The sequence below is a fragment of the Tamandua tetradactyla genome, chromosome 23, assembly GCF_023851605.1.
Source record: "Tamandua tetradactyla isolate mTamTet1 chromosome 23, mTamTet1.pri, whole genome shotgun sequence".
In the NCBI taxonomy this organism is placed as follows: domain Eukaryota; kingdom Metazoa; phylum Chordata; class Mammalia; order Pilosa; family Myrmecophagidae; genus Tamandua; species Tamandua tetradactyla.
The window spans coordinates 8,160,052-8,179,646 of NC_135349.1; the positions used below are offsets into that span (position 1 = coordinate 8,160,052).

Sequence of the window (19,595 nt, forward strand, 5' to 3'; positions counted from 1 at the left end):
GCTGAAACCATCCCAAAATTAATGACAGCTATGAAAACACAAATCCAAGACATGCAACAAACTCCAAACAAGATAAACCCAAACAGATCCACACCTTGGCATATTAAAATCAAACTGTCAAATGCCAAAGATAGAATTCTGAAAGCTGCAATGTATCACATACAAGGGGGCCTCAAGATTAAGTGTCCATTTTTCACTGAAAACCATGGAGGCAAGAAGATAGTGGGATGACATATCTAGTGTTGAAAGCAAAAAAAAAAAAAAAAAAAAAAAAAAAAAAATTGCCATCCAATAATTCTGTATCTGGCAAAACTCTTTCAAAAATGCGGAAAGATTAAGACATCCCCAGATAAACAAAAGCTGAAGGACTTTGCCACCACCAGCCTGGACCTACAGGAGATGCTAACAAGAGTTCAGCAGATTGCAGGAAAGGACAATAGTCAACAGATCCAAACCACAGGAAGAAATAAAAATCTTGGGTGAGGGTAACAACATGCTAAATATAAATGTTACTGCTATTGCATTTTTGGTGTGTAACTCCATTTTTTATTTCCTACAGGATCTAAAATGCAAACACATAAAATGTAATGAGAAATCAGTGCTTTGGACTCATAACATATAAACATCATAAATTGTGACAAGAATTACATAAAGGTGGGGGTGTGGAGGGGTACAGGAACATAGGTTGTGTATACCATTGAAAACATTAACTAGGCATAAAAACAAATGAACTTGTCATAGATTCAGTATGTTAAATTTAAGCACCCCCCTCCACCAAAAAAAAAAAAAGTTTAAGCCCCATGGAAACGACAAAGAACATATAGGTGAATATGCCAGCTCATAGTGACAGAAATTACAATACAGGTTGCCAGGGGCAAGATGGCCCCAGAGACATTATACAGATATCATCAGATCAGGAAGGGAATGGGGAATGCTAGAAAAATTGAACAAGAAGCAAAGTAAAAGTCAGCTAATATCTCCAGGGAAATGGGAAGTCGATGCAAAGTGGTGTAGGGTGTCTGTTTGGGGATATGGTTTACATTTTTTAGTAACAGAAGGTGGCGAGGGTACCACAGTAATGTGGATATGATTAATCCTATTGAATGGTATGCTTGGGAGTGGCTGAGATGAGAAAGTTTATATTGTATATATGTTCCTAAAATTAAAAAGAAAGAAAGAACAACTAAAAAGGCAATAACAACAAAATAAACACGAATACCTAGGGTTGTCAAACCACACCCCAGACAATAAAATCAGAATCACCGGGGGTGGTACGCAATATTCTTTAAAGTTCTCCAAGTTATTCTAATGTGCAGCCAAAGTTGAGAACTATTTTATTCTCTAACCGTTCACCCGTTCCTTTCTTAAGACCCATCTCCTCAAAGAACTTTCCCACCAGAATTCCTATTTGTCATGACACTTACAGGTGGTGATGGTAGCGAAACATTGTGACTGTAATAACTAGTACTGAACTATGTACCTGAAAGTGGTTAAAATAGGAAATTTCAGGTTCTGTATGTTACCACAATAAAAATTTTTAAAAACCAACAACATAAAACTCTACAACACAAAAAGTGGACCCTAATGTCAACTATGAAATATAGTTAATAACATAATTATAATGTTAGTTCATCAAGGTAGTATGCTAATGCAAAGGTTAATAAAAGGGAAAACTCTGAAAAAAAAAAAAAAAGGACAATGACAATTAAATGCAATACATGATTCTGGATGGACTCTAGCCAGGGAAGAGAAAAGGTTATTGGGACATATGAAAAAACTGTACTATAGACTTAAAGCTTTATATCAGTGTTAAATTTCTGGAAATTGATAACCACACTTTAGAAATGTGCACGGCAGTAATAAGTGTTCAGGAGTATGATGTATATAACCTATACTCAAGTGCACAAAATGGACTGATAACTAAACAGAAGAATAGAAAGAAGAAGGCAGATGCAGCAAAATGTTAAAATTGGTAGATGTGAGTGTTACCAGAGCTTTGTTCTCACAGGAGTTCCTCTCCAGATGTGATGTTTCATCGCAAGAAGGAATTCAGGGTTGAGACAAGTATGTTTAAGTGAGAGATAAAGTTTATTGAAGCAAAGAGAGCAAATGCTCTAGAGGTACATGTAGGCATGCTCAAGGGAGAGACACAACACATTATTTGGCACATGGATTTTTATGGACAAGCTGTGAGTAAGGTATGGGGACTGGAATTTTCTATTTTCTCCCCCTTGTTTTACACCATCCTTGTTCGTTTTATCTTAAACAACCGTTTCCAAAAAGTTGTTGTACATGACTTGTGGTTGAGCAATATATCCTGTTTTGCTTAGCCACTCTGGGTTTCAGGAACTTGATTGCTATTTCCAGATTCCTTCACCCTCCATCCAGTACTAAAGTTGACTCAAAGTCTCTTAGGCCTTTTTCTACTTGTAACCTACCTCAACTTCCCTCTGAGAGAGTTGTACACCCTTATTCTTTAGGGGAGCTGAGGGGCAGCGTTCATCTTCTGGAGCTTCTTCCTGCTGATTAGGGGTTGTAGTCCCTGTCTGGCAGGGTGTAGAACTCTCTGGCTACTCTAGATGAGCTAGGGCAGGGAGGCCCTTGTTTGGTGTCAAGGGGGGCAATTAACCCACAAGTCAGCATGAGTTTACTATGAAAGGCTTGTAACCTGGTGGAGACAAATTTGACTAAAAGGTTAAAGATGCGTGTCCAAATAAGAAAAGGGCAAGCAGAGGATTTAGAGGTCCCAGAAGGTGAAGAACCCAAGATAACAGGCTGGGGAGGGCTGTTTCCAATCTGTCTCTGCATTTTCATGGTGACGTTTTGATTGATCTATTAGATCTCTGATGTTTTGCTGGAGTTGTCCTGATTGTTTCACGTAAAAACAGCATTCCTCTTTTAAGAAGAGACAAGTTCCTCCTTGGGCTACTGTGAGCAGATCCAAAGCAGGTCCAAAGCACACCTATTTTGAAGGACTACTAAGGCTAGGGACTCCTCTTGGATTCAGAGGAGACCCAAAGCCTGTGCCATGGATGATAAACTGTGAGACAATTCAAGGAAAAGATTATGATGAAATTGATGGCCAGTGACTAAGCTTCCTGTTCCCAGACCAATTCCTAGCACTGAAGCCCAAAGGGGTATTAAGATGGGGATTGCCCCATCTTAATGCAGGGAGAGGTACTTGGGTGGAACCATCTAGACAGTATAGCTAGGCACTTACATTAGCTAAAGAACAAGCACCTGTCCAGCTGCTGGGAAGAGTTAGGTATGTATTATTTCCACAAAGGAAAAATAACCCCTCTTCTGTTTTGAGGGTAACAGCAAAGAACAAGGTAGCGAGATGTCCACACACTGAGGTGATGCAGCCTCTATTTTGTCTTGAGACTAGTCCACAGGTGTGTGTCTTAGGGTCTGCCTCTGGGGCATGGAGGCGTATTTTGGACAGGCTCATACGAACAGCAATTAAGGGGGACAGAGGGGGTGATGGGGCTTCAGGGTGCTCATGAAAAAGAATGCCAGGTGGCTTCTCACTTTGCCAGGTCATATTGACAAACGGGCCAGTTATGCTCTGGTCTACTTTGCAGCACCCTTCCTGTTGACTAGTACTTTTTAGAAAAAACTTTGGAGTAGGTCTATTTTGACAAAATTGTGTTCCATCCTGGCAATTAATTAAAGATTGATTTAAAAAAATAGCTGCCGCCTCATCCAACTTAGCAGTGAGAAAATAGTTGGGATTTTTACAGAAAGCAGGACTTCCTAACCGGGGGTTTCCTTGAGCTTGGGTTTTAGTGTCTGAGCTTGATACTTCAAGATCCCAGGTACGCCCGTTTGGATAAACGTATATTATGGACTTGCACAGATCAGGTGGTATTTCTCCCAAGTATGGACCATTTGTGGAATTGGACTTGATACAAAAAGGGAAAGTGGAATTGGGGGCTATTATTATTTTGGAGTGCACAGTGCCTGTAATAGGGGGTGTTATGGGTAGATGAACTTTAAGTTGCTCCGAAAGGTAAGAAAGAGCCCCTGGAAAGTTGTTGAGAGGATCCCATGTATAATGGGACCATGGTTCTGTATGCTGCAGAGTTGGGGAAATGGTAAGATTTGCAGTTCCCCAGTAAGTACTGTTAGCGGGCCATGCTAGGGTAGCCATATATTGGGGGGTGCAGTTCCAGCAACTAGACAGGTTTAGTTGTTGGTTAGCATCTTGGACAAGGGTCTTCAAGGGGTTCTCAGAAATAGTTATAGATAGGCTGTTTAGGAGAATGAAAAGAAGCCCTGATTTAGGAAGCATGATGCAAAGAGGTATACTTAACTTTGCTTTTTGAACAAAAACTTCAGTCCTTCTAATGGCTGGCACTTGAAGGACTTCTCCTGCACCGGAGGGTTGAGGAGCTTTTCACAGGCAGCCTTGACCCTAGAGAAATGCACCCAGCTGGAGATTCCACTGACCTTGACTGCTGTAGGATTGACAAGAATTACAGAGTAAGGTCCTTTCCACTTAGGTTTGAGTTGGGAGTCTGGTTTGCTCTCGTGCCAGGCTTTGGTTAGGACAGAGTTCCCAGGTTTTATTTTAGGTAGATGTAGATTAGAACCTGGAGCTGGAAGAAACTGAAATAGGTCCTGAGTAAACTTCCAAATTGTTCCCAGTGAGGTAAAGTATTTGGTTACATGATGGGTTTCTGGATCTAACACTAGATCCTGAGTCAAAAATGGCCTCCCGCATCACATTCAGGGGTGAAAATCTCCCTGACAACTTGGGGCATGGATGCTGGGGATAAGTCTGGCCTTGGCACCACGGGATCGACACCTTCCGGACTAAAAGGGAGGGAAAGAAGTGTAATAAAATAAGACATCACTCACTCTCTATAAGCCCAACTCTGCAAGTGAAAGTATTGCCCTTCTCCCTACATAGACATGACATTCAGGGGTGAAAGTCTCCTGGTGTCATGGGAAATGACTACTGGGGATGAGTCTGGCCCTGGCATCGTGGGATCAATAATGCCATACTGATGAAAAGAGGGAACAAGTGTAACAAGGAATCAGTGGCTGAGAAAGTTCAAATAGAGTCAAGAGGCTACACTGGAGGTTGCCGTTTTGCCAACTTCAGTTAGACACTGCTACCTATCATAACTTGCCAAACCCCAACCAAAACTATTCCTGCCAATCCTGAAGAATACCTAGGACATTATATAAGATTCCACAAGGGTTCCATGCACTAGGGTAACTTTCCAGAAACCTACAACCTCCAGATGGGTCCTGGACCAGATTAGTCCTGAAACCTAGAGGGGCCATCCTCTCCAGAACATCAGCTAGTTCTATAGCCCTACCCCATATTATTGACAGCTCTTTCCAATATGAAAAAAATTAGAATGGCCATAGTCCAAATACCCATAAAAAGTGGGAGAAAGATCAAAGATGATGGTGAACTTATACAGAGAAGGTAGGGTTTAACAAACAAGTATGACTGCTGAATTATACTGATATTTCTTTTAGTCTCCAGTATCTTAGAGCAGCTAGAAGTAAAACATAAAATTGTAAAACCCATACCAAACTCTGAAATCTGTTCTACAACTAATTGTTATGCTGTCTTTTGAAATTTATTGCTTTTTTGTATATATGTTATTTTTCACACACAAAAAAAGTCGATGTGATACTAAAAAATATGTTCTGGAGCAGTTAGAAGGAAAAATCTGAGATGATGGTATGGTATGACTCTGGGATCTGTCCTGTAAATACTTGTTGAAGAGTGCTTTGAAAACGATTGCATTTTTCTTTCTTTGCTTCGTATATATGTTATATTATACACTAAAAAGTTAAAAATAAAAAATAAGGCATCAGTGTCCAAGAGCTATCAAATGGAGTTAAGAGGCTATTCTGGAGGCTACTCTTATGCAAGCTTCAGTTAGATAGTACTAATTGCCATGGTCTGCTAAACCCCAACCAGCTCACTCCTGTTGACTCTTAAGAATACATAGGGCTTGAACTGAGACCCTATAAAGGTTTCATGCAATAGGTTTGCCTTCCTGGAACATGTAATTCCCAAGGGGTTCATGGGTCAGATAAATCCTGAAACATCCCCTTATCCTTTAATGTTGATACCACTTCTCAACACGGAAAAGTCAGAAGGGACATTGCCCAAAGATCCCTACAGATTGGGAGGGATCAAATGAGAAGGAAGAGACATAACAGAAAAAGTAGAATTAGTAAACAAGTATAATTGCTGAATCACTCTATTAATATTCCTTTGAGCTTCCAGTATTTGGAGCAGCTAGAAGGAAAAACATGAGATGGTGGAATGGTAGCTCATGACAAACTCTGGGTTCTGTTTTGTAACTACTTGTTGAAATGTGCTTTGAAAATTATTGATTTTTTTTTTCATTGGTTTTTATACATTTTATATTTTACAATTTTAAAAGTTTTTTTAAAGATGGCTTCCCGTACATCATTTCAAAGGGGTTTAGTTGGAGGGGCTTTTTCGGCGCTAAACACATCCTAAGCAGGGCCCTAGAGAAATTGGGAAGCCAGGATGTACTGGTTTCTTGACATAGCTTAGCTACAGTTTGCTTTAAGGTCCGGTTGGATCTTTCAACTTTCCTGGATGACTGGGGTTTCCATGCGCAATGATGGTGCTATTTTATATCAAGAGCAGTGGCTACTCCTTGGGTAATTTTACGAATGAAGGCTGGTCCATCGTCACTTTGGTTAGATATGAGTAGGCCGAACCTAGGAACGATTTCTTTGAGAAGTCTGGAAACTTTATCAACGGTTTCTTTCTGGGTGGGAAAGGCATCTATCCAGCTGGCAAAGCTGTCTACATAGACTAGGGGATTTGAATGCTTGGTGAGGTGACTTATGGGTAAAATCAACTTGCCAGTCTTCCTTGCCTTTGGACTGGGGGTGTTAAAACTAGAGGTCAGGTAAGGTTTCCCGAATTTGGGTTATTAATGGCACAAAGTACACAGCTTTATGGGACCCTTTTAATGGTTTTAATTAAAGTCTGTCGTCCAAAAGTCCTTTGTGCCAGGATGATTAAGGGCATCCGTGCCCAAGTGGGTAGTTTGATGAAGGCCTGATAGACCTTTCTTTGAAACTCATGAGACAGGAAAATTTTAGTAAACCTTAGTAAACCATACACCTGGCTCTCATATATACCCAGACTTCTTTGCTAGTTCTTCGTCCCCCTCTGTGTACGTAGTGGGTGTAGGAGGGAGAGAAACATTAGGGATTATCGTCATTATGGGGGTTGTACCTTGTGCGGCATCTTTGGCAGCTTGCCTACCCAGGCATTTCCTTTGGCAACAATGGAGTTAGATTTTTGTGACCCTGACAGTGGATTACTGCAACCTCCCGAGGAAGCAACACAGCTTCCAGAAGTTGTAAATTTCTTATTTACGTTTTTTAGGGAACTTATCATTAGTGAGCAGTTGCCTTTCCTTCCAAATGATCAAGTGGGCATGCAACACTAGGAAGGCATATCTGGAGCAGGTTTATAGGTAGACTCTTTTTCCAGCTGCTGGTGTTAATCCACCGGCAAGGGCTACAAGCTTAGTGTCCTGTGCTAAGGTCCTAGAGAGCAAAGGCTTTGCTTCAATAACTTCATGCAAGGATGCTACAGCATATCCTGCCCTCTTGATCCCTTCTTTTACAAAACTGCACCTATCTATAAACCACTCTAACTCTTGGTTGAATAGGTCTGGTCAGCTAGAATAATTTTGAGCTAAAGTTTCTGTATATGAGTGCTGGAGAGGTGTAATTTCTTGGCTTGGGCTTACAGGTAACAGAGTGGCCAGATTTAGTATAGTAAAGACCTCAATTTGGACCTCTGGAGTGTCTAATAGTTGGACTTCATATTTTAGGAATCTACTGTTTGAGAGCCACTGATGTCCACTTACCTCTAAAATGTCTCTGACTTGGTGAGGCGTGTATACCAGTAGGGCCTGTCCCCACATCAGCCTGGTGGCTTGTTCTGTAAGTAGGGTGGTGATACCTATTGCTCAGAGGCAAGGTGGCCACACCTGGGCTGTAGTATCTAGTGATTTTCAAAAATATCCCCTGGTCTAGGGACGTTCCCTAGCTTCTGTTTTAAAACTACTAGTGCTTTTCCTTTTTTCTCAGCAACTATTTTAGTTTGTTAAACCCTACTAGAATGCAGTATACCAGAAATGGGTTGGCTTGTATAAAGAGAATTTATTAAATTACAAGTTTACAGTTGTAAGGCCATAAAAATGTCCAAACCAAGGCATCCAGAAGAAGATACCTTGACTCAAAAAAGGGTCGATGATGTTCGGGGATTCTCTGTCAGCTGGGAAGGGACATGGTGACATCTGCTAGGTTTCTCACCTGGCTTCTCATTTCAAACAGCTTCCTCAAGGGTAGTTTCTTTCTGCATCTCCAAACATCAGTTCTGAAGTTTTTTCCAAAATAGTTCCCTCTTAAAGGCTCCAGTAAACAATGCTACCTTGAATGGGTGGAGACACATCTCCATGGAAAACACCTAATCAAAAGGTCCTACCCACAACTTGGGTGGGTCAAATCTCCATGGAAACAACTTAATCAAAAAGATCCCACCCAACAATACTGAATGAGGATTAAAAAGCATGGCTTTTTGAGGGTACCCAACAGTTTCAAACTGGCACAGTTAACATACAGGTAAAACGGTTTCTCTAGGTTTGGCAGGCCCAAGGTAGGTAGGCAGGTAAGGGCTCTTTTAAGGATGGTAAAGGCAGCAGCTTGGTCTGCTCCCCATCCCAAGGTGGTGCTGTGTAGCCCCCCAGAGGCTTCATATAGAGGCTGTGCTATTTCTCCAGAATGAGGTATCTAGATCCTGTAATATCCTGCCACTCTCAAGAAGTTTCTTATTGTTTTTTGGTCCCAGGGGGAGATTCTGAGAGTATGGCTTGGACCCTCTTGGATGACAAAGGGCACTTCCCTGGGGTAAGGACAACCCCAAGATAAAGAGCCTTTCATTTAAGGCAGTGTGAGCTTTGGTAGTGGAAACTTGATATTCTCGTACAGTCAAAAAATTAAGTGTTGTAATGGTGTCCACTAGTGAGGCTTCTTGAGTGGGACTGTGTATCAGCAAATCATCTACATATGAATAAATGTGCTAGACTTCAAGTGTAAGTGGGTTAAGTCCTGTGCTAAGGCATTTCCAACAAGGTGAGGGCTATCTCTAAATCTCTGAAGTAAAACTGTCCAAGTAAGGTGGGGTGGAGTAGCATACTCTGTCCCCTGCCATTCAAAGGCAAACAAAAATTGGGAGTTTGCCCAGGTTGGCTTCCTGGCGCCTGCCAATGCAAAAAAAAAAAGGGGAAGTTTGTGTGTAGGGATATACAGAAGAAGGCATCTTTCGATTCAAGGACTGAGAACCAGAGGATAGAGCTAGGGATCTTGTTAAAAAGGGAATAAGGGTTGGGAACTGAAGGATGTGGGGAATGACAAAGCTGTTTACAGCCCTAACGTCCTATTCTAACCAGTATGTCCCACTTGGCTACTTTACAGGCAGGACAGGAGTATTACAGGGAGACTGACAAGGAACTAGGAGGCTAGTTTTTAGAACGTTTGGGTAAAGGGTTGGATCCCCATTATATCTTCAGTTTTAAGGAGGCACTGCCTCCTCCTGGGAAAGGGTTGGTTTTGTCTATAACTGATAATGATCAGGGAGATGTGAGGGCCCCTTTAGGGTATTTCTGTTTCCCATACCAATGGATTGACTTGATCAATTATTTCAGGAGGGATGAGCTTTTCTGGGTTTCGACCCCTGCTACAGATCCTTCTGCAAGGTTCTCAGGACCTTGAGGAGACAGGCAGCCTATGAGTTGGATACACGCTTCCAATGCCTGTAGCAAGTCCCTACTAAAAGTGGGGGAGGAAACTCTGGTATCACCACGAACTGGTGGTTCAAAAGCATGCAGCCAGTTCAACAAAGGAGGGGTTGAGTGACGGTCCTGGCTCTAGGCTTCCAGTCTACCCCTACTATGGGACAAGTCTGCAGGGATAACGGGCCCAAGTGACAGGTCAAAACTGCATCAGTGACTCCAGTATTGATTAATAAATCAACTGTCTTCCCTACCACGTCAGAGTTCATCTGGGACTCACTAAAACCGAAGTCCTTCAGCGATGCCCGGGGAGCCACTAATGGCCTCAGCCTCCTCAGTCTTGCTCAGCAGCGGTCATCACGACTATCTGGGGGAGAAGGGAGACGTATGTTGGAGATCTCTGTGTGGGATTTGTATTATTTTTTGTAAGTGTCCTATAAGTTTGGAAGTATTTCAAAATAAAAACTTTGAAAACAGCAGCAGCAGCAGCATCCTGTGGGAAGTGAAAGTGCATGGGGGAATAAATGAATCAAGATTGACAATGTGTTCACTGTTGGCCGGTGGGCACACGGGAGTTCATTACGTCATTCTCTCTACTTTTTTTTTTAATGTCTTTGAAAATATCTGTAACAAATAGTTTCTAATAGTCCTTTAAAATATCAAGGAAAACTATGTCATGTTTCTATAAGTTTAGGCGCATTTATCTAGACAGGGAATTCCGCTTGCAGGCATGTAGCGGTTTCTCAATACGTGAGAATTGCGCAAGACAAGGCAAAAGTAAACTCTATGGAAGACGAGGGTGGGGGAGTAGGGAGGACGTAGAGCTGCTGAGCTGCAAAACACTGAGACTCCGCAGCTTGGAAACGTGCACCTGAGCAAGAGCAGCGCGAGAAAAAGGCAGGAAAAGACTTAAATCCTCCAGCCAAGAGGAGGGCAAACCTCTAAGAACAATGGAGAGCCCGCAAAAGCACGTTGAGCTGGGTCTGCAGGCGAGAACTCAGTCTCTGGCTCCATGTCCGCAAGGTGGCGTGAGCTCTCACGGGGTGACGAGCCTGAGGGTACAAAGGTGAACCCAGCTCGGGAGGCCACGAGGGGGGCTGAAGCCGCGGCGCCGAGCTCCCGCCACTGCCATTCCCGGGGTCGCGGGCGCAACGTGCGAGAACCGCCGAGGACTTCATCTAATCTTACCTGCTCCGGGAAAAAGGGGCGGGGAAACTCCTGCCTGTTCAGCTCCCGGGTGATTCCGCTCCTCCCTGGGCGTACGCACCTCAATCTTCCTGGTACACCCGAGACATCGAGGCGCCGAGAAGACCTCCAAATTTCCTAGAGAGGACGCGGCGTTCGCCTAGGTCCTTTCCGCGGGAGAGCGAGCCAGTGACGCACTTCCGGCTGCGCCGGCCCTGATGCGCATTTCGGAAGTCGCGCTCGGCCAGTAGGGTCCGTGTTCGCGGAGCCGGCTGGAGGAGGGGTGTTGGCTGAAAAATCTGGGTAAGGGAGGAGCGGGGTTAGCAGGTATGGCGTCCGCGGACCCCCTTAGCGGCCCCGGGAGGGCTGTGGAAAGTGCCCCCTTTTCCCTGCCTGGTCTCAGGTGGTGGAGGCGCCTTCTCCCTGGCGAGTCTTTTCTTTCAGGGGTTTGCCAAATGAAACCTTGTCTCGTTCATGTTCCAGAACCGTTTTCCTGTGCTCTTTCTGAGCCCTCGCTCTCCACGGAAGTTCGGACGCGAGGCTTAATTGATGGGAAGGCGTCCGAAGGATTGAGAATCAACTGTGAAAAACGGAACCTTGGTGGAAGTTGTAGGTAAGTTGCGATCCGAGGGGTGTGGGGAAGGGCGGGGGCGGGGAGGGGATCGCTTTGTTCATGTTCGGAAACTACATGTAATAGGAATCTGCTCGAGTCTGGAAACCCATTTTTATAAACACCCATATAAATATCGTCAAGAGAAAGGTGATAAAATGGGTAAGGTACCTGGAAACCCATGTGAGATAAGGAACAGTTGAAAGCTGGATATAAACTGAAGAAGAAAAAAGGTTTTGGAAGCCACTGTGGAGAAAGTATTCATCCAATCAGAATTAGTGAAAGTAGAAGATAAAGCGATTTAGAATTCGTTTGGTTTAACAATTAGAATTGTCCAACAGTGGAATTCTTTGCCTCAAGAATAATCAGACTGCTACCTAGGAGTTTTCAGGTACAGACTGAGTACTTTTAAAGGGATTCTATTCTAGTGTGAGCTGGCAGGGCTCATTAAGTTAAGATAAATGATAACTTGATTTATGTATGCCTCATCTTGTCCAGAATAGATTTGGGATACTTTTATAGTGGCATATAAGCTTTAGGAAATTGACAAAAAAGAAGAAAGATAAAACTGAGAGCAGAGCAAAGGTCTTATTCTTATGATAGACCATGAACTTTTGCTTGAACGTTCTAGATAGTTTTAAAAATTGGACATATTCAACGGGACCAAATGTGAAATTACTGTCTCCTCAGGGGAAAATAGAAAGTCAAGACAGTGCATTATTGGATGCAAGCATTTCATTGAAGCTCTAATTTGCATTTCTTTTATTTTAACTGAGGTTGAGCATCTTTACATACGGATTAATTATTAAACTGAGACTTGAAAGACAAATAGAAGCCTGTCACAAATATTGGGCAGTGATGGAGGCTGAGGAATGAGAGGGGGAGTGATGAGGCTGAATGGAAAGGCCAGATTGTGATTTATTTGCCATACTTCGGTGTTATTAGAGGGTTTTAAGTAGCTGGGTGATATGAGCAGACTTGCAATTTAAACCTCTTCAGGTAGCCATTGAAGTGTGGAGTTGAAATTGCCAAACTGGTAAATGGCCTGTGTGGTTTTACAGAAAGAAGGGATATCGTCATAACACCATCAACTAGTTAAAAACTTAAAGGATTTGATAAAATTAAAGAATAGACTTTGTGTTGTGTTTGAAACAGGTCTCCTAGAAACTTGATTTCATTAGGCCACTATTCCAATGGTTGTTGGCAAAGAATCAGAAATTTACTATTACTGCATCTAGAGAGAGGTCAAGCACCTTATTTTTATTATTTTTTATTTTTTTAACATGTGATCATTCCGTTCTACATATATAATCAGTAATTCACAATATCATCACATAGTTGCATTGTCATCATCATGATCATTTCTTAGAACATTTGCATCAATTCAGAAAAAGAAATAAAGACAACAGAAAAAGAAATAAAATGAAAACAGAAAAAAAAAAATTATACATACCATACCCCTTACCCTTCTCTTTCATTGATCACTAGCATTTCAGTCTAAATTTATTTTAACATTCGTTCCCCCTATTACTTATTTTTATTCCATATGTTCTACTCATCTGTGACAAGTTAGATAAAAGGAGCATCAGACACAAGGTTTTCACAATCACAGAGTCAATTTGTGAATGCTATATCATACAATCATCTTCAAGAAACATGACTACTGGCACACAGCTCTACATTTTCAGGCAGTTCCCTCCAGCCTCTCCATTACATCTTGAATAACAAGGTGGTATGTACTTAATGCATAAGAATAACCTCCAGGATAACCTCTCAGCTCTGTTTGGAATCTTTCAGCCATTGACACTATGTCTCATTTCACTCTTCCCCCTTTTGGTCAAGAAGGTTTTCTCAATCCCTTGATGCTGAGTCTCAGCTCATTCTAAGTTTTTTCTTAGTCCCTTGATGCTGAGTCTCAGCTCATTCTAGGATTTCTGTCCCATGTTGCCAGGAAGGTCCACGCCCCTGGGAGTCATGTCCCATGTAGACAGGGGGAGGGTGGTGAGTTTGCTTGTTGTGTTGGCTGAGAGAGGGAGGCCACATCTGAGCAACAAAAGAGGCTCTCTTGGGGATGACTCTTAGGCCTAATTTTAAGTAGGTTTGACCTATCCTTTGTGGGGTTAAGTTTCATATGATCAAACCCAAGCCTGGGGGCTCAGCCTATAGCTTTGATTGTCCACACTGCTTGTAAGAATATAAAGAATTCAACTTGGGAAAGTTGAATTTCTCCCCGTTCTCACCATTCCCTGAAGGGGACTTTGCAAATACTTTTCCACTCACTGATTGAATCACTCTGGAATTCATCGGGGCATCACTCTGGACAAATCAACAAAATCTCATGTCCTACCCAGGATTCCAAGTACTTATGGTATTTAGTCAAGCTATCTACATAAGTTATATTAGGAAATGCACTAGTAAAAATATAAATTTTGTACCAAATAAACATTTTTTGCCAAGCACCTTTTTTTATAATCGTAAAAGAGAAAGACTTCATAGTTTTTTTTTTAAGTGTCCATTTAACTCCAAGAGTGGTCCGCCTCAACATCATAAGTGTTGAGTTTTCTTTACTCCCTTTCATAGTTGATTAGAGTTCACTCAAGCTGCTTTTTTCCCTAGTCTTCCATATTTTTTTAAATTTAATTTCTTTTATTTTTAGAATGTTACAGATTTATTGAAAGGCCCAAAAATAAATGCACTGAATTCCTCCATACCCTCTTTGTTAACATCTCAGTTCACTGTAGTACATTTGTCACAACTAAGGAGTCAGTGTCAGTACATTACTATTAACTAAACTCCACAGTTTATTTGAATTTCACTACTTTTCCCCTAATGTCCTTCTGTCCCAGGATCCCATCTAGAAGACCATACCGTATTATATTAGTTTCAACATCCCTCCAGTGTCCTCTGGTCTGTGATTAATTTCTTAGACTTACCTTATTTTTTATGACACTGACAATTGTGAGGAGTATTGGTCATGTATTTAGTAGACTGTCCTTCAGTTGACGTCTTTCTAATGTTTTTTCATGGTTAGGCCGGGGTTACGGATTTTGTGGTGGAAAATCACTGAGGTGGAGTGTCCCTCTCTTACATCATATCAGGGAAGCTATCAATATGCCTGACCACAAATGATAGTCACCTGGCCGAGGGAGCGTTTGCCATGTTTCTCCACTGGAGAGTTGACTTTTCCTTGATCCCTTTACATACTCTACTCTTTGTAAGCAAGACAGTTAAATGCAGCCTTTTAATGCCACTGGGTGCTATGTAACTCCTTGTTGAGCAGGTACTCCTAAGTTCTTGCTGAATTTCACAGACTGGACCACAGAAACCGAGCAGCCCAAACAAGTTTCTCAGATGTCTTTACTATTCTTGGGGTGCTCTCTGGATAGTGTGAAATTTTGAAACCTGTTTATGTAAAGTTATCCTTTGTTTCCAAAACATATTTGACCACAGAAACGTTTATTCAGATGACTGATTTTCGTTCCTTAGAACACATTTTGGGAAATACTTTTGTATGCATTTGTCTTTCTATGCCAAACAGTTTCCCTGCTGTATTTCCCTTGCAGTTTCCCTCTCCATGCCTTGGGTTGATTCCTGATGCTTATAATTCTAATGCTGACCATATTTATTTCATGTGGCCCTCCTGTATGGAACTTCTGTAGTCAAATCTATTATCTTGTTTTTCGAAAGACTGCTTATGGGCCCTTTTAAAATACTTTGATTTTCTGATTACTTAAGTAATATTCATTATAGAAAGTTTGAAAAATCCCAAAAAATGAAGAAAGTAGAAATCATCCATAATCTAGAAATAATCACTGTTAATGTTCACTTTTCCCTTTATTATTTATGTACTATGTTTATATGGGTTCATATATATATGATTTTTGATATTTCAAGTGCTGTCAAGCCAGATCCAGAGATTTATGTGTTAGAAATTAACATGTTTAAGTTTTTAAATGCCCTAGATTTTGATTACCCACAACTTCTCTCTTATCTTGAGCTTTTATAAGTCACACATATAGATCTCTCAACTCAATGTTATTATCAATATGTCATATAACAAACATCCATACAGATTTTTATCATTTTGGCTCTTCATTGAGACTGCTGGGGTTTTCCTGCCCTAAATTATTCAAAGCCAGGACGGGAGTAATTATACCACATGAAAGATGCTGCTTAAAATTTTAAAACATGCTCAGGAAGTACTGATGATTCAATGTTACAAGCACCTGAGATTCACTGATTTGTGTATTTTCTTTCAAATGGATGCCAGTAAGGATAGACTGGCTTTTTGTCATTTATACATTTATTCCAGCCCCCACTCTCCCCACTAACTTGAAAGTTCCAGCAGTGTGGTGCTGTTTCATCTTCTACCCCTGCAGCCCTAGCACCAAGCCCTTAGTAGATGTCTAATAAATGTTGATGAATGATTGGACTTCACTTTCTTGGCAATATGAAGAAAATAGAAATAATTATATTTACTTCAGAAATTGCGGGTATTCTAATCAATCAACTGATTGATTACGAATATTTAAAACAAATATTTTTTAAAAGCCCTTTTTTTTCCCCTCTATTATGACTTAGTTTTTCCATCACGTCTCATAAATACATATCTTAGCAAAATAAATACCTCCATAAGATATATGCCACTCTGGGTCTAATCTTTGTCATTCCACTTGCCTTTCTGTGAAAGCTAAAGGTAAAGGGCATTTAAAAACTTGAATATACCCTACTTAACATTGGGCAAGTGGTCAAAATTATGTTAATTATTCTCACTTATATGCAGTTAAATATGCTAGTTAAATCTAATCTTTTAGCATGACACATGGTTATGCTGATAAGCGAGGTCGTTTCACTAAAGTTTTAATGTTCAAGCTAAAATTCTCAGGTTCATAGACTGCATTTGGCCAGTAGATAACAGCATGTTGAAATCTGAGGAACAAAAATACCTGTAGTTGTGAGATTCCAAAATAATTTTCAGAACAAAGTTAATTTTAATTTAATTTTAAAATTACGCCACACTCAAAGCCCCCTGAGGAATGGGAGAAAGAATATGGAACTATTAAACCTTACCATCAGGATATCCCGATACCGTGACAAACTTTAGGGACACCCAAATCTAAAGGCCGTACCCTCGATCATGAGGCTTACTCTTGTGAAGCTTATATAGGTAGCAGAGAAGCTTAAACTACCTATAGGCATGCCTGAGAGTTACTTCTGGAGGACCTCTTTTGTTGCTCAGATGTGGCCTCATTCTCTTTAAGCCCAACTCTGCAAGTGAAATCATTACCCTCCCCCCCACGTGGGACGTGACATCCAGGGGTGAGAGTCTCCCTGGCGACATGGGAGATGACTCCCAGGGATGAATCCAGACCTGGCACCATGAGATCAACAATTCCATCCTGACCAAAAGGGGGAAAAGAAGTGTAATTAATGAAGTATCAGTGGCAGTAGAGTTCAAATAGAGTCCACAGGCTGCTCTGGAGGTTGCTCTTACACAAGCTTCACTTAGACCTTGCTACCTATTATAATCTGCCAACCCCCAACCAGGACCATTCCAGCCAACCCTAAAGAACACCTAGGGCAATATAATATATAGGATTCCATAAAGGTTCCATGCACTAGGGTAACTTTCCAGAAACCTAAAACCTCAAGGTGGGTCCCTAGTCCATGCGCTCCAAAACATTGGATAGTTCCATCTCCCTACCCCATATTAGTGACAGACCCTTCCAATATCAGAAATACAGAATTGTCATAGCCCAAACACCCCTAAAGAGAGGGATGGAAAGATCAAAGGCATTGGAGGAGTTATACAGAGAGGATAGGATTTAACAAATGAATATGAATGCCGAATCATTAAATTGATATGTTTTAGTCTCCAGTATTTTAGAGCAGCTAGAAGTAAAACCTAAAATTGTGAAATTATAGCCCATGTCAAAGTCTGAAATATGTTCTACAACTCGTTGTGGTGCTGTGCTTTGAAATTTATAGATTTTTTGTATATATGTTATTTTTCATTAAAAGTGAAGGAAAAAATGTCGATTGTGATAAAAAAAATACTTAAGCCCTCTAGCCACCTATATTCTGGAGCAGCTAGAAGGAAAAATGGGAGAGGATAATATGGTAGCCCATGACAAACTCCGGGATCTGTTCTGTAACTACTTGTTGAAGAGTGGTTTGAAAACTATTGTTTTTTTATTTCTTTGCTTTGTATATATGCTATACTATAGAATAAAAAAAGTTAAAAAAAAAAAATTATGCCACACTGTACTTTCTAGGAGAGTGGAGGAACAGTAAAACCAAAGTAAGATATTCTGAGCTAACTCCAGAAAGATTTTGAACAACAGTAATTTTTATATGGTAATTTTATGGAAACCATATTTTCTTAGGTTTAACGTGTGGCCTTTAAGAATCAGAAATCCCAAGGACCCAATATTCGTGTTCCTTGGAACGCCATCTTTTGTGAGGCTGTTTCCTGAATCTGCGATGACCAAGGTTGTGGGCATGGCCACAGGTCTGGGCCCTCGGCCTCCCCGAGAGCAGGAGGGGCCCATGATTGTGAAAATTGAGGAGGAGGAAGAGAAGCACCTTCCTGGCCTGGAGATATTCCGCCAGCGCTTCAGGCAGTTCGGGTACCATGACACACCTGGACCCCGTGAGGCCCTCAGCCAACTCCGTGTGCTCTGCTGTGAGTGGCTGAGGCCCGAGCTGCACACCAAGGAGCAGATCCTGGAGCTGCTGGTGCTGGAGCAGTTCCTGACCATCCTGCCCAAGGAGCTTCTGGCTTGGGTTCAGGAGCACTGCCCACAGAGTGCTGAAGAGGCTGTTAGTCTCCTGGAAGACCTGGAGCGAGAACTGGATGAACCAGGACAACAGGTAGGAAGGGGCAGATCTTTTTTATTCTAGGAAACTGGGAGCATAGAATTCCAAGCAGGAGCAAGGGTTTGTCTATACAGTAAGGAGAGTTGAATGGAAGCTCCTATTGGCCTTTAGCCTGGGGAATTGGGGTGGATGTTTTTCTTTCCTTTTTCTTAGATGTTCTCCCTAGCTCTCCTGAAATTTCTGTTCTAGTTCTTAAAGTGAGTTGTGCACAGACCCAGCTATTCCTGATTACCTCTAGGTCTCAAGTCCGGATGAACAGAGGCATCTCTGGGAGGACATGTCCTCTTCAGGCATGGCAGAGGGATCCCTGAGCGACATGCAACTCCAGCCTGTGGGGACCAGGACCAGATGTGAATCATGGGAGCCCCTCCACATCCAAGAGACTGGCAAGAGACAGGATTTCACCCAGGACTTGAGAAAGAGTCAAGGTAGGCACCATCTGTCAGGTCAGTCTCTTGGTGCCCCAGGCCTATTAGTTGAAAAAGAGAAAAATTCCCCATTACTGGTTGTGAGGTGACCACCTGGATGGACTCACTTGCCTAACTGATGAGGTAGAGGTGGCCCCCTCTCTTCTCTGAGGTTTGTTAGCTCATTTGGGGTCTGAGTATAAAAACACTTTTAAGGGGGCAACTGAAGAGACAGTTTTCAGAGGTATAGCCAGTTAAGTGAACCAGTAAAGGACAATGCTACACACAGACAGTAGTGAAACGCTGTCACTATCCAGGAACCTAAAGGGGAACATGGGAGCCTGTTAGTAGAAACAGGCAAGAGCTCTAGCCATGGGAAGAAGGGAGTCACTAGGTAGGAGCTGGAGCTATGGACTTCGTGGTTGGTGGGGGGAGCAGAGGGAATAAATACCCAGCTTTGTTTGCCTCCAGGCCTCAGATCTTCAGTTGGCATTTCCCATTGGCAAACCCAACTGGAAGCCAGATGGCAAGAGAAATTTGGCCATGCAGCCCTCTGGGTCAGCTTTATAGGGCACAGAGAGGGCAGGGGATGGATCTGGAAGGGCATGTAAAGAATGATCGGGCAATCCTTTCTGAAGCAGTGGAAGGAAGAGGGCATCTTTCCACCAAAGTCAAGAGTATATTAAGGTAACT

At 41.9% G+C, this 19,595-nt stretch overlaps 1 protein-coding gene and 1 long non-coding RNA gene across 8 annotated transcripts in view; one reads left to right on the forward strand and one right to left on the reverse strand.

Moving 5' to 3' along the window:
• Positions 1-312: 312 nt before the first annotated feature.
• On the reverse strand, positions 313-11,193 carry LOC143667008 (uncharacterized). Of its 2 annotated transcripts, none has more exons than XR_013167811.1 (3): positions 11,010-11,193; positions 10,076-10,188; positions 313-4,460 (listed from the first exon to the last, which is right to left on the reverse strand). It is a non-coding gene; the product is annotated as an uncharacterized LOC143667008 (long non-coding RNA). The 2 variants fall into 2 exon arrangements; XR_013167810.1 differs by having other exon boundaries at positions 10,102-10,188; positions 11,010-11,190.
• The window catches only part of ZSCAN21 (zinc finger and SCAN domain containing 21), a 49,270-nt gene continuing 40,856 nt past the window's right edge, over positions 11,182-19,595 (forward strand). For 5 of the 6 annotated variants that reach the window (XR_013167803.1, XR_013167802.1, XR_013167804.1 and 2 more), the window contains exons 1-4: positions 11,182-11,309; positions 11,490-11,619; positions 18,003-18,489; positions 18,734-18,923. Coding sequence is in view for 3 of the 6 variants with exons in the window: in XM_077140696.1 (XP_076996811.1) it covers positions 18,100-18,489; positions 18,734-18,923 (580 nt within the window). In the remaining 3 variants the exon portion in view is untranslated. Of the gene's footprint in view, positions 11,334-11,489; positions 11,620-18,002; positions 18,490-18,733; positions 18,924-19,595 lie in introns of all 6 variants that reach the window. The other variant, XM_077140695.1, reaches the window with a different exon arrangement.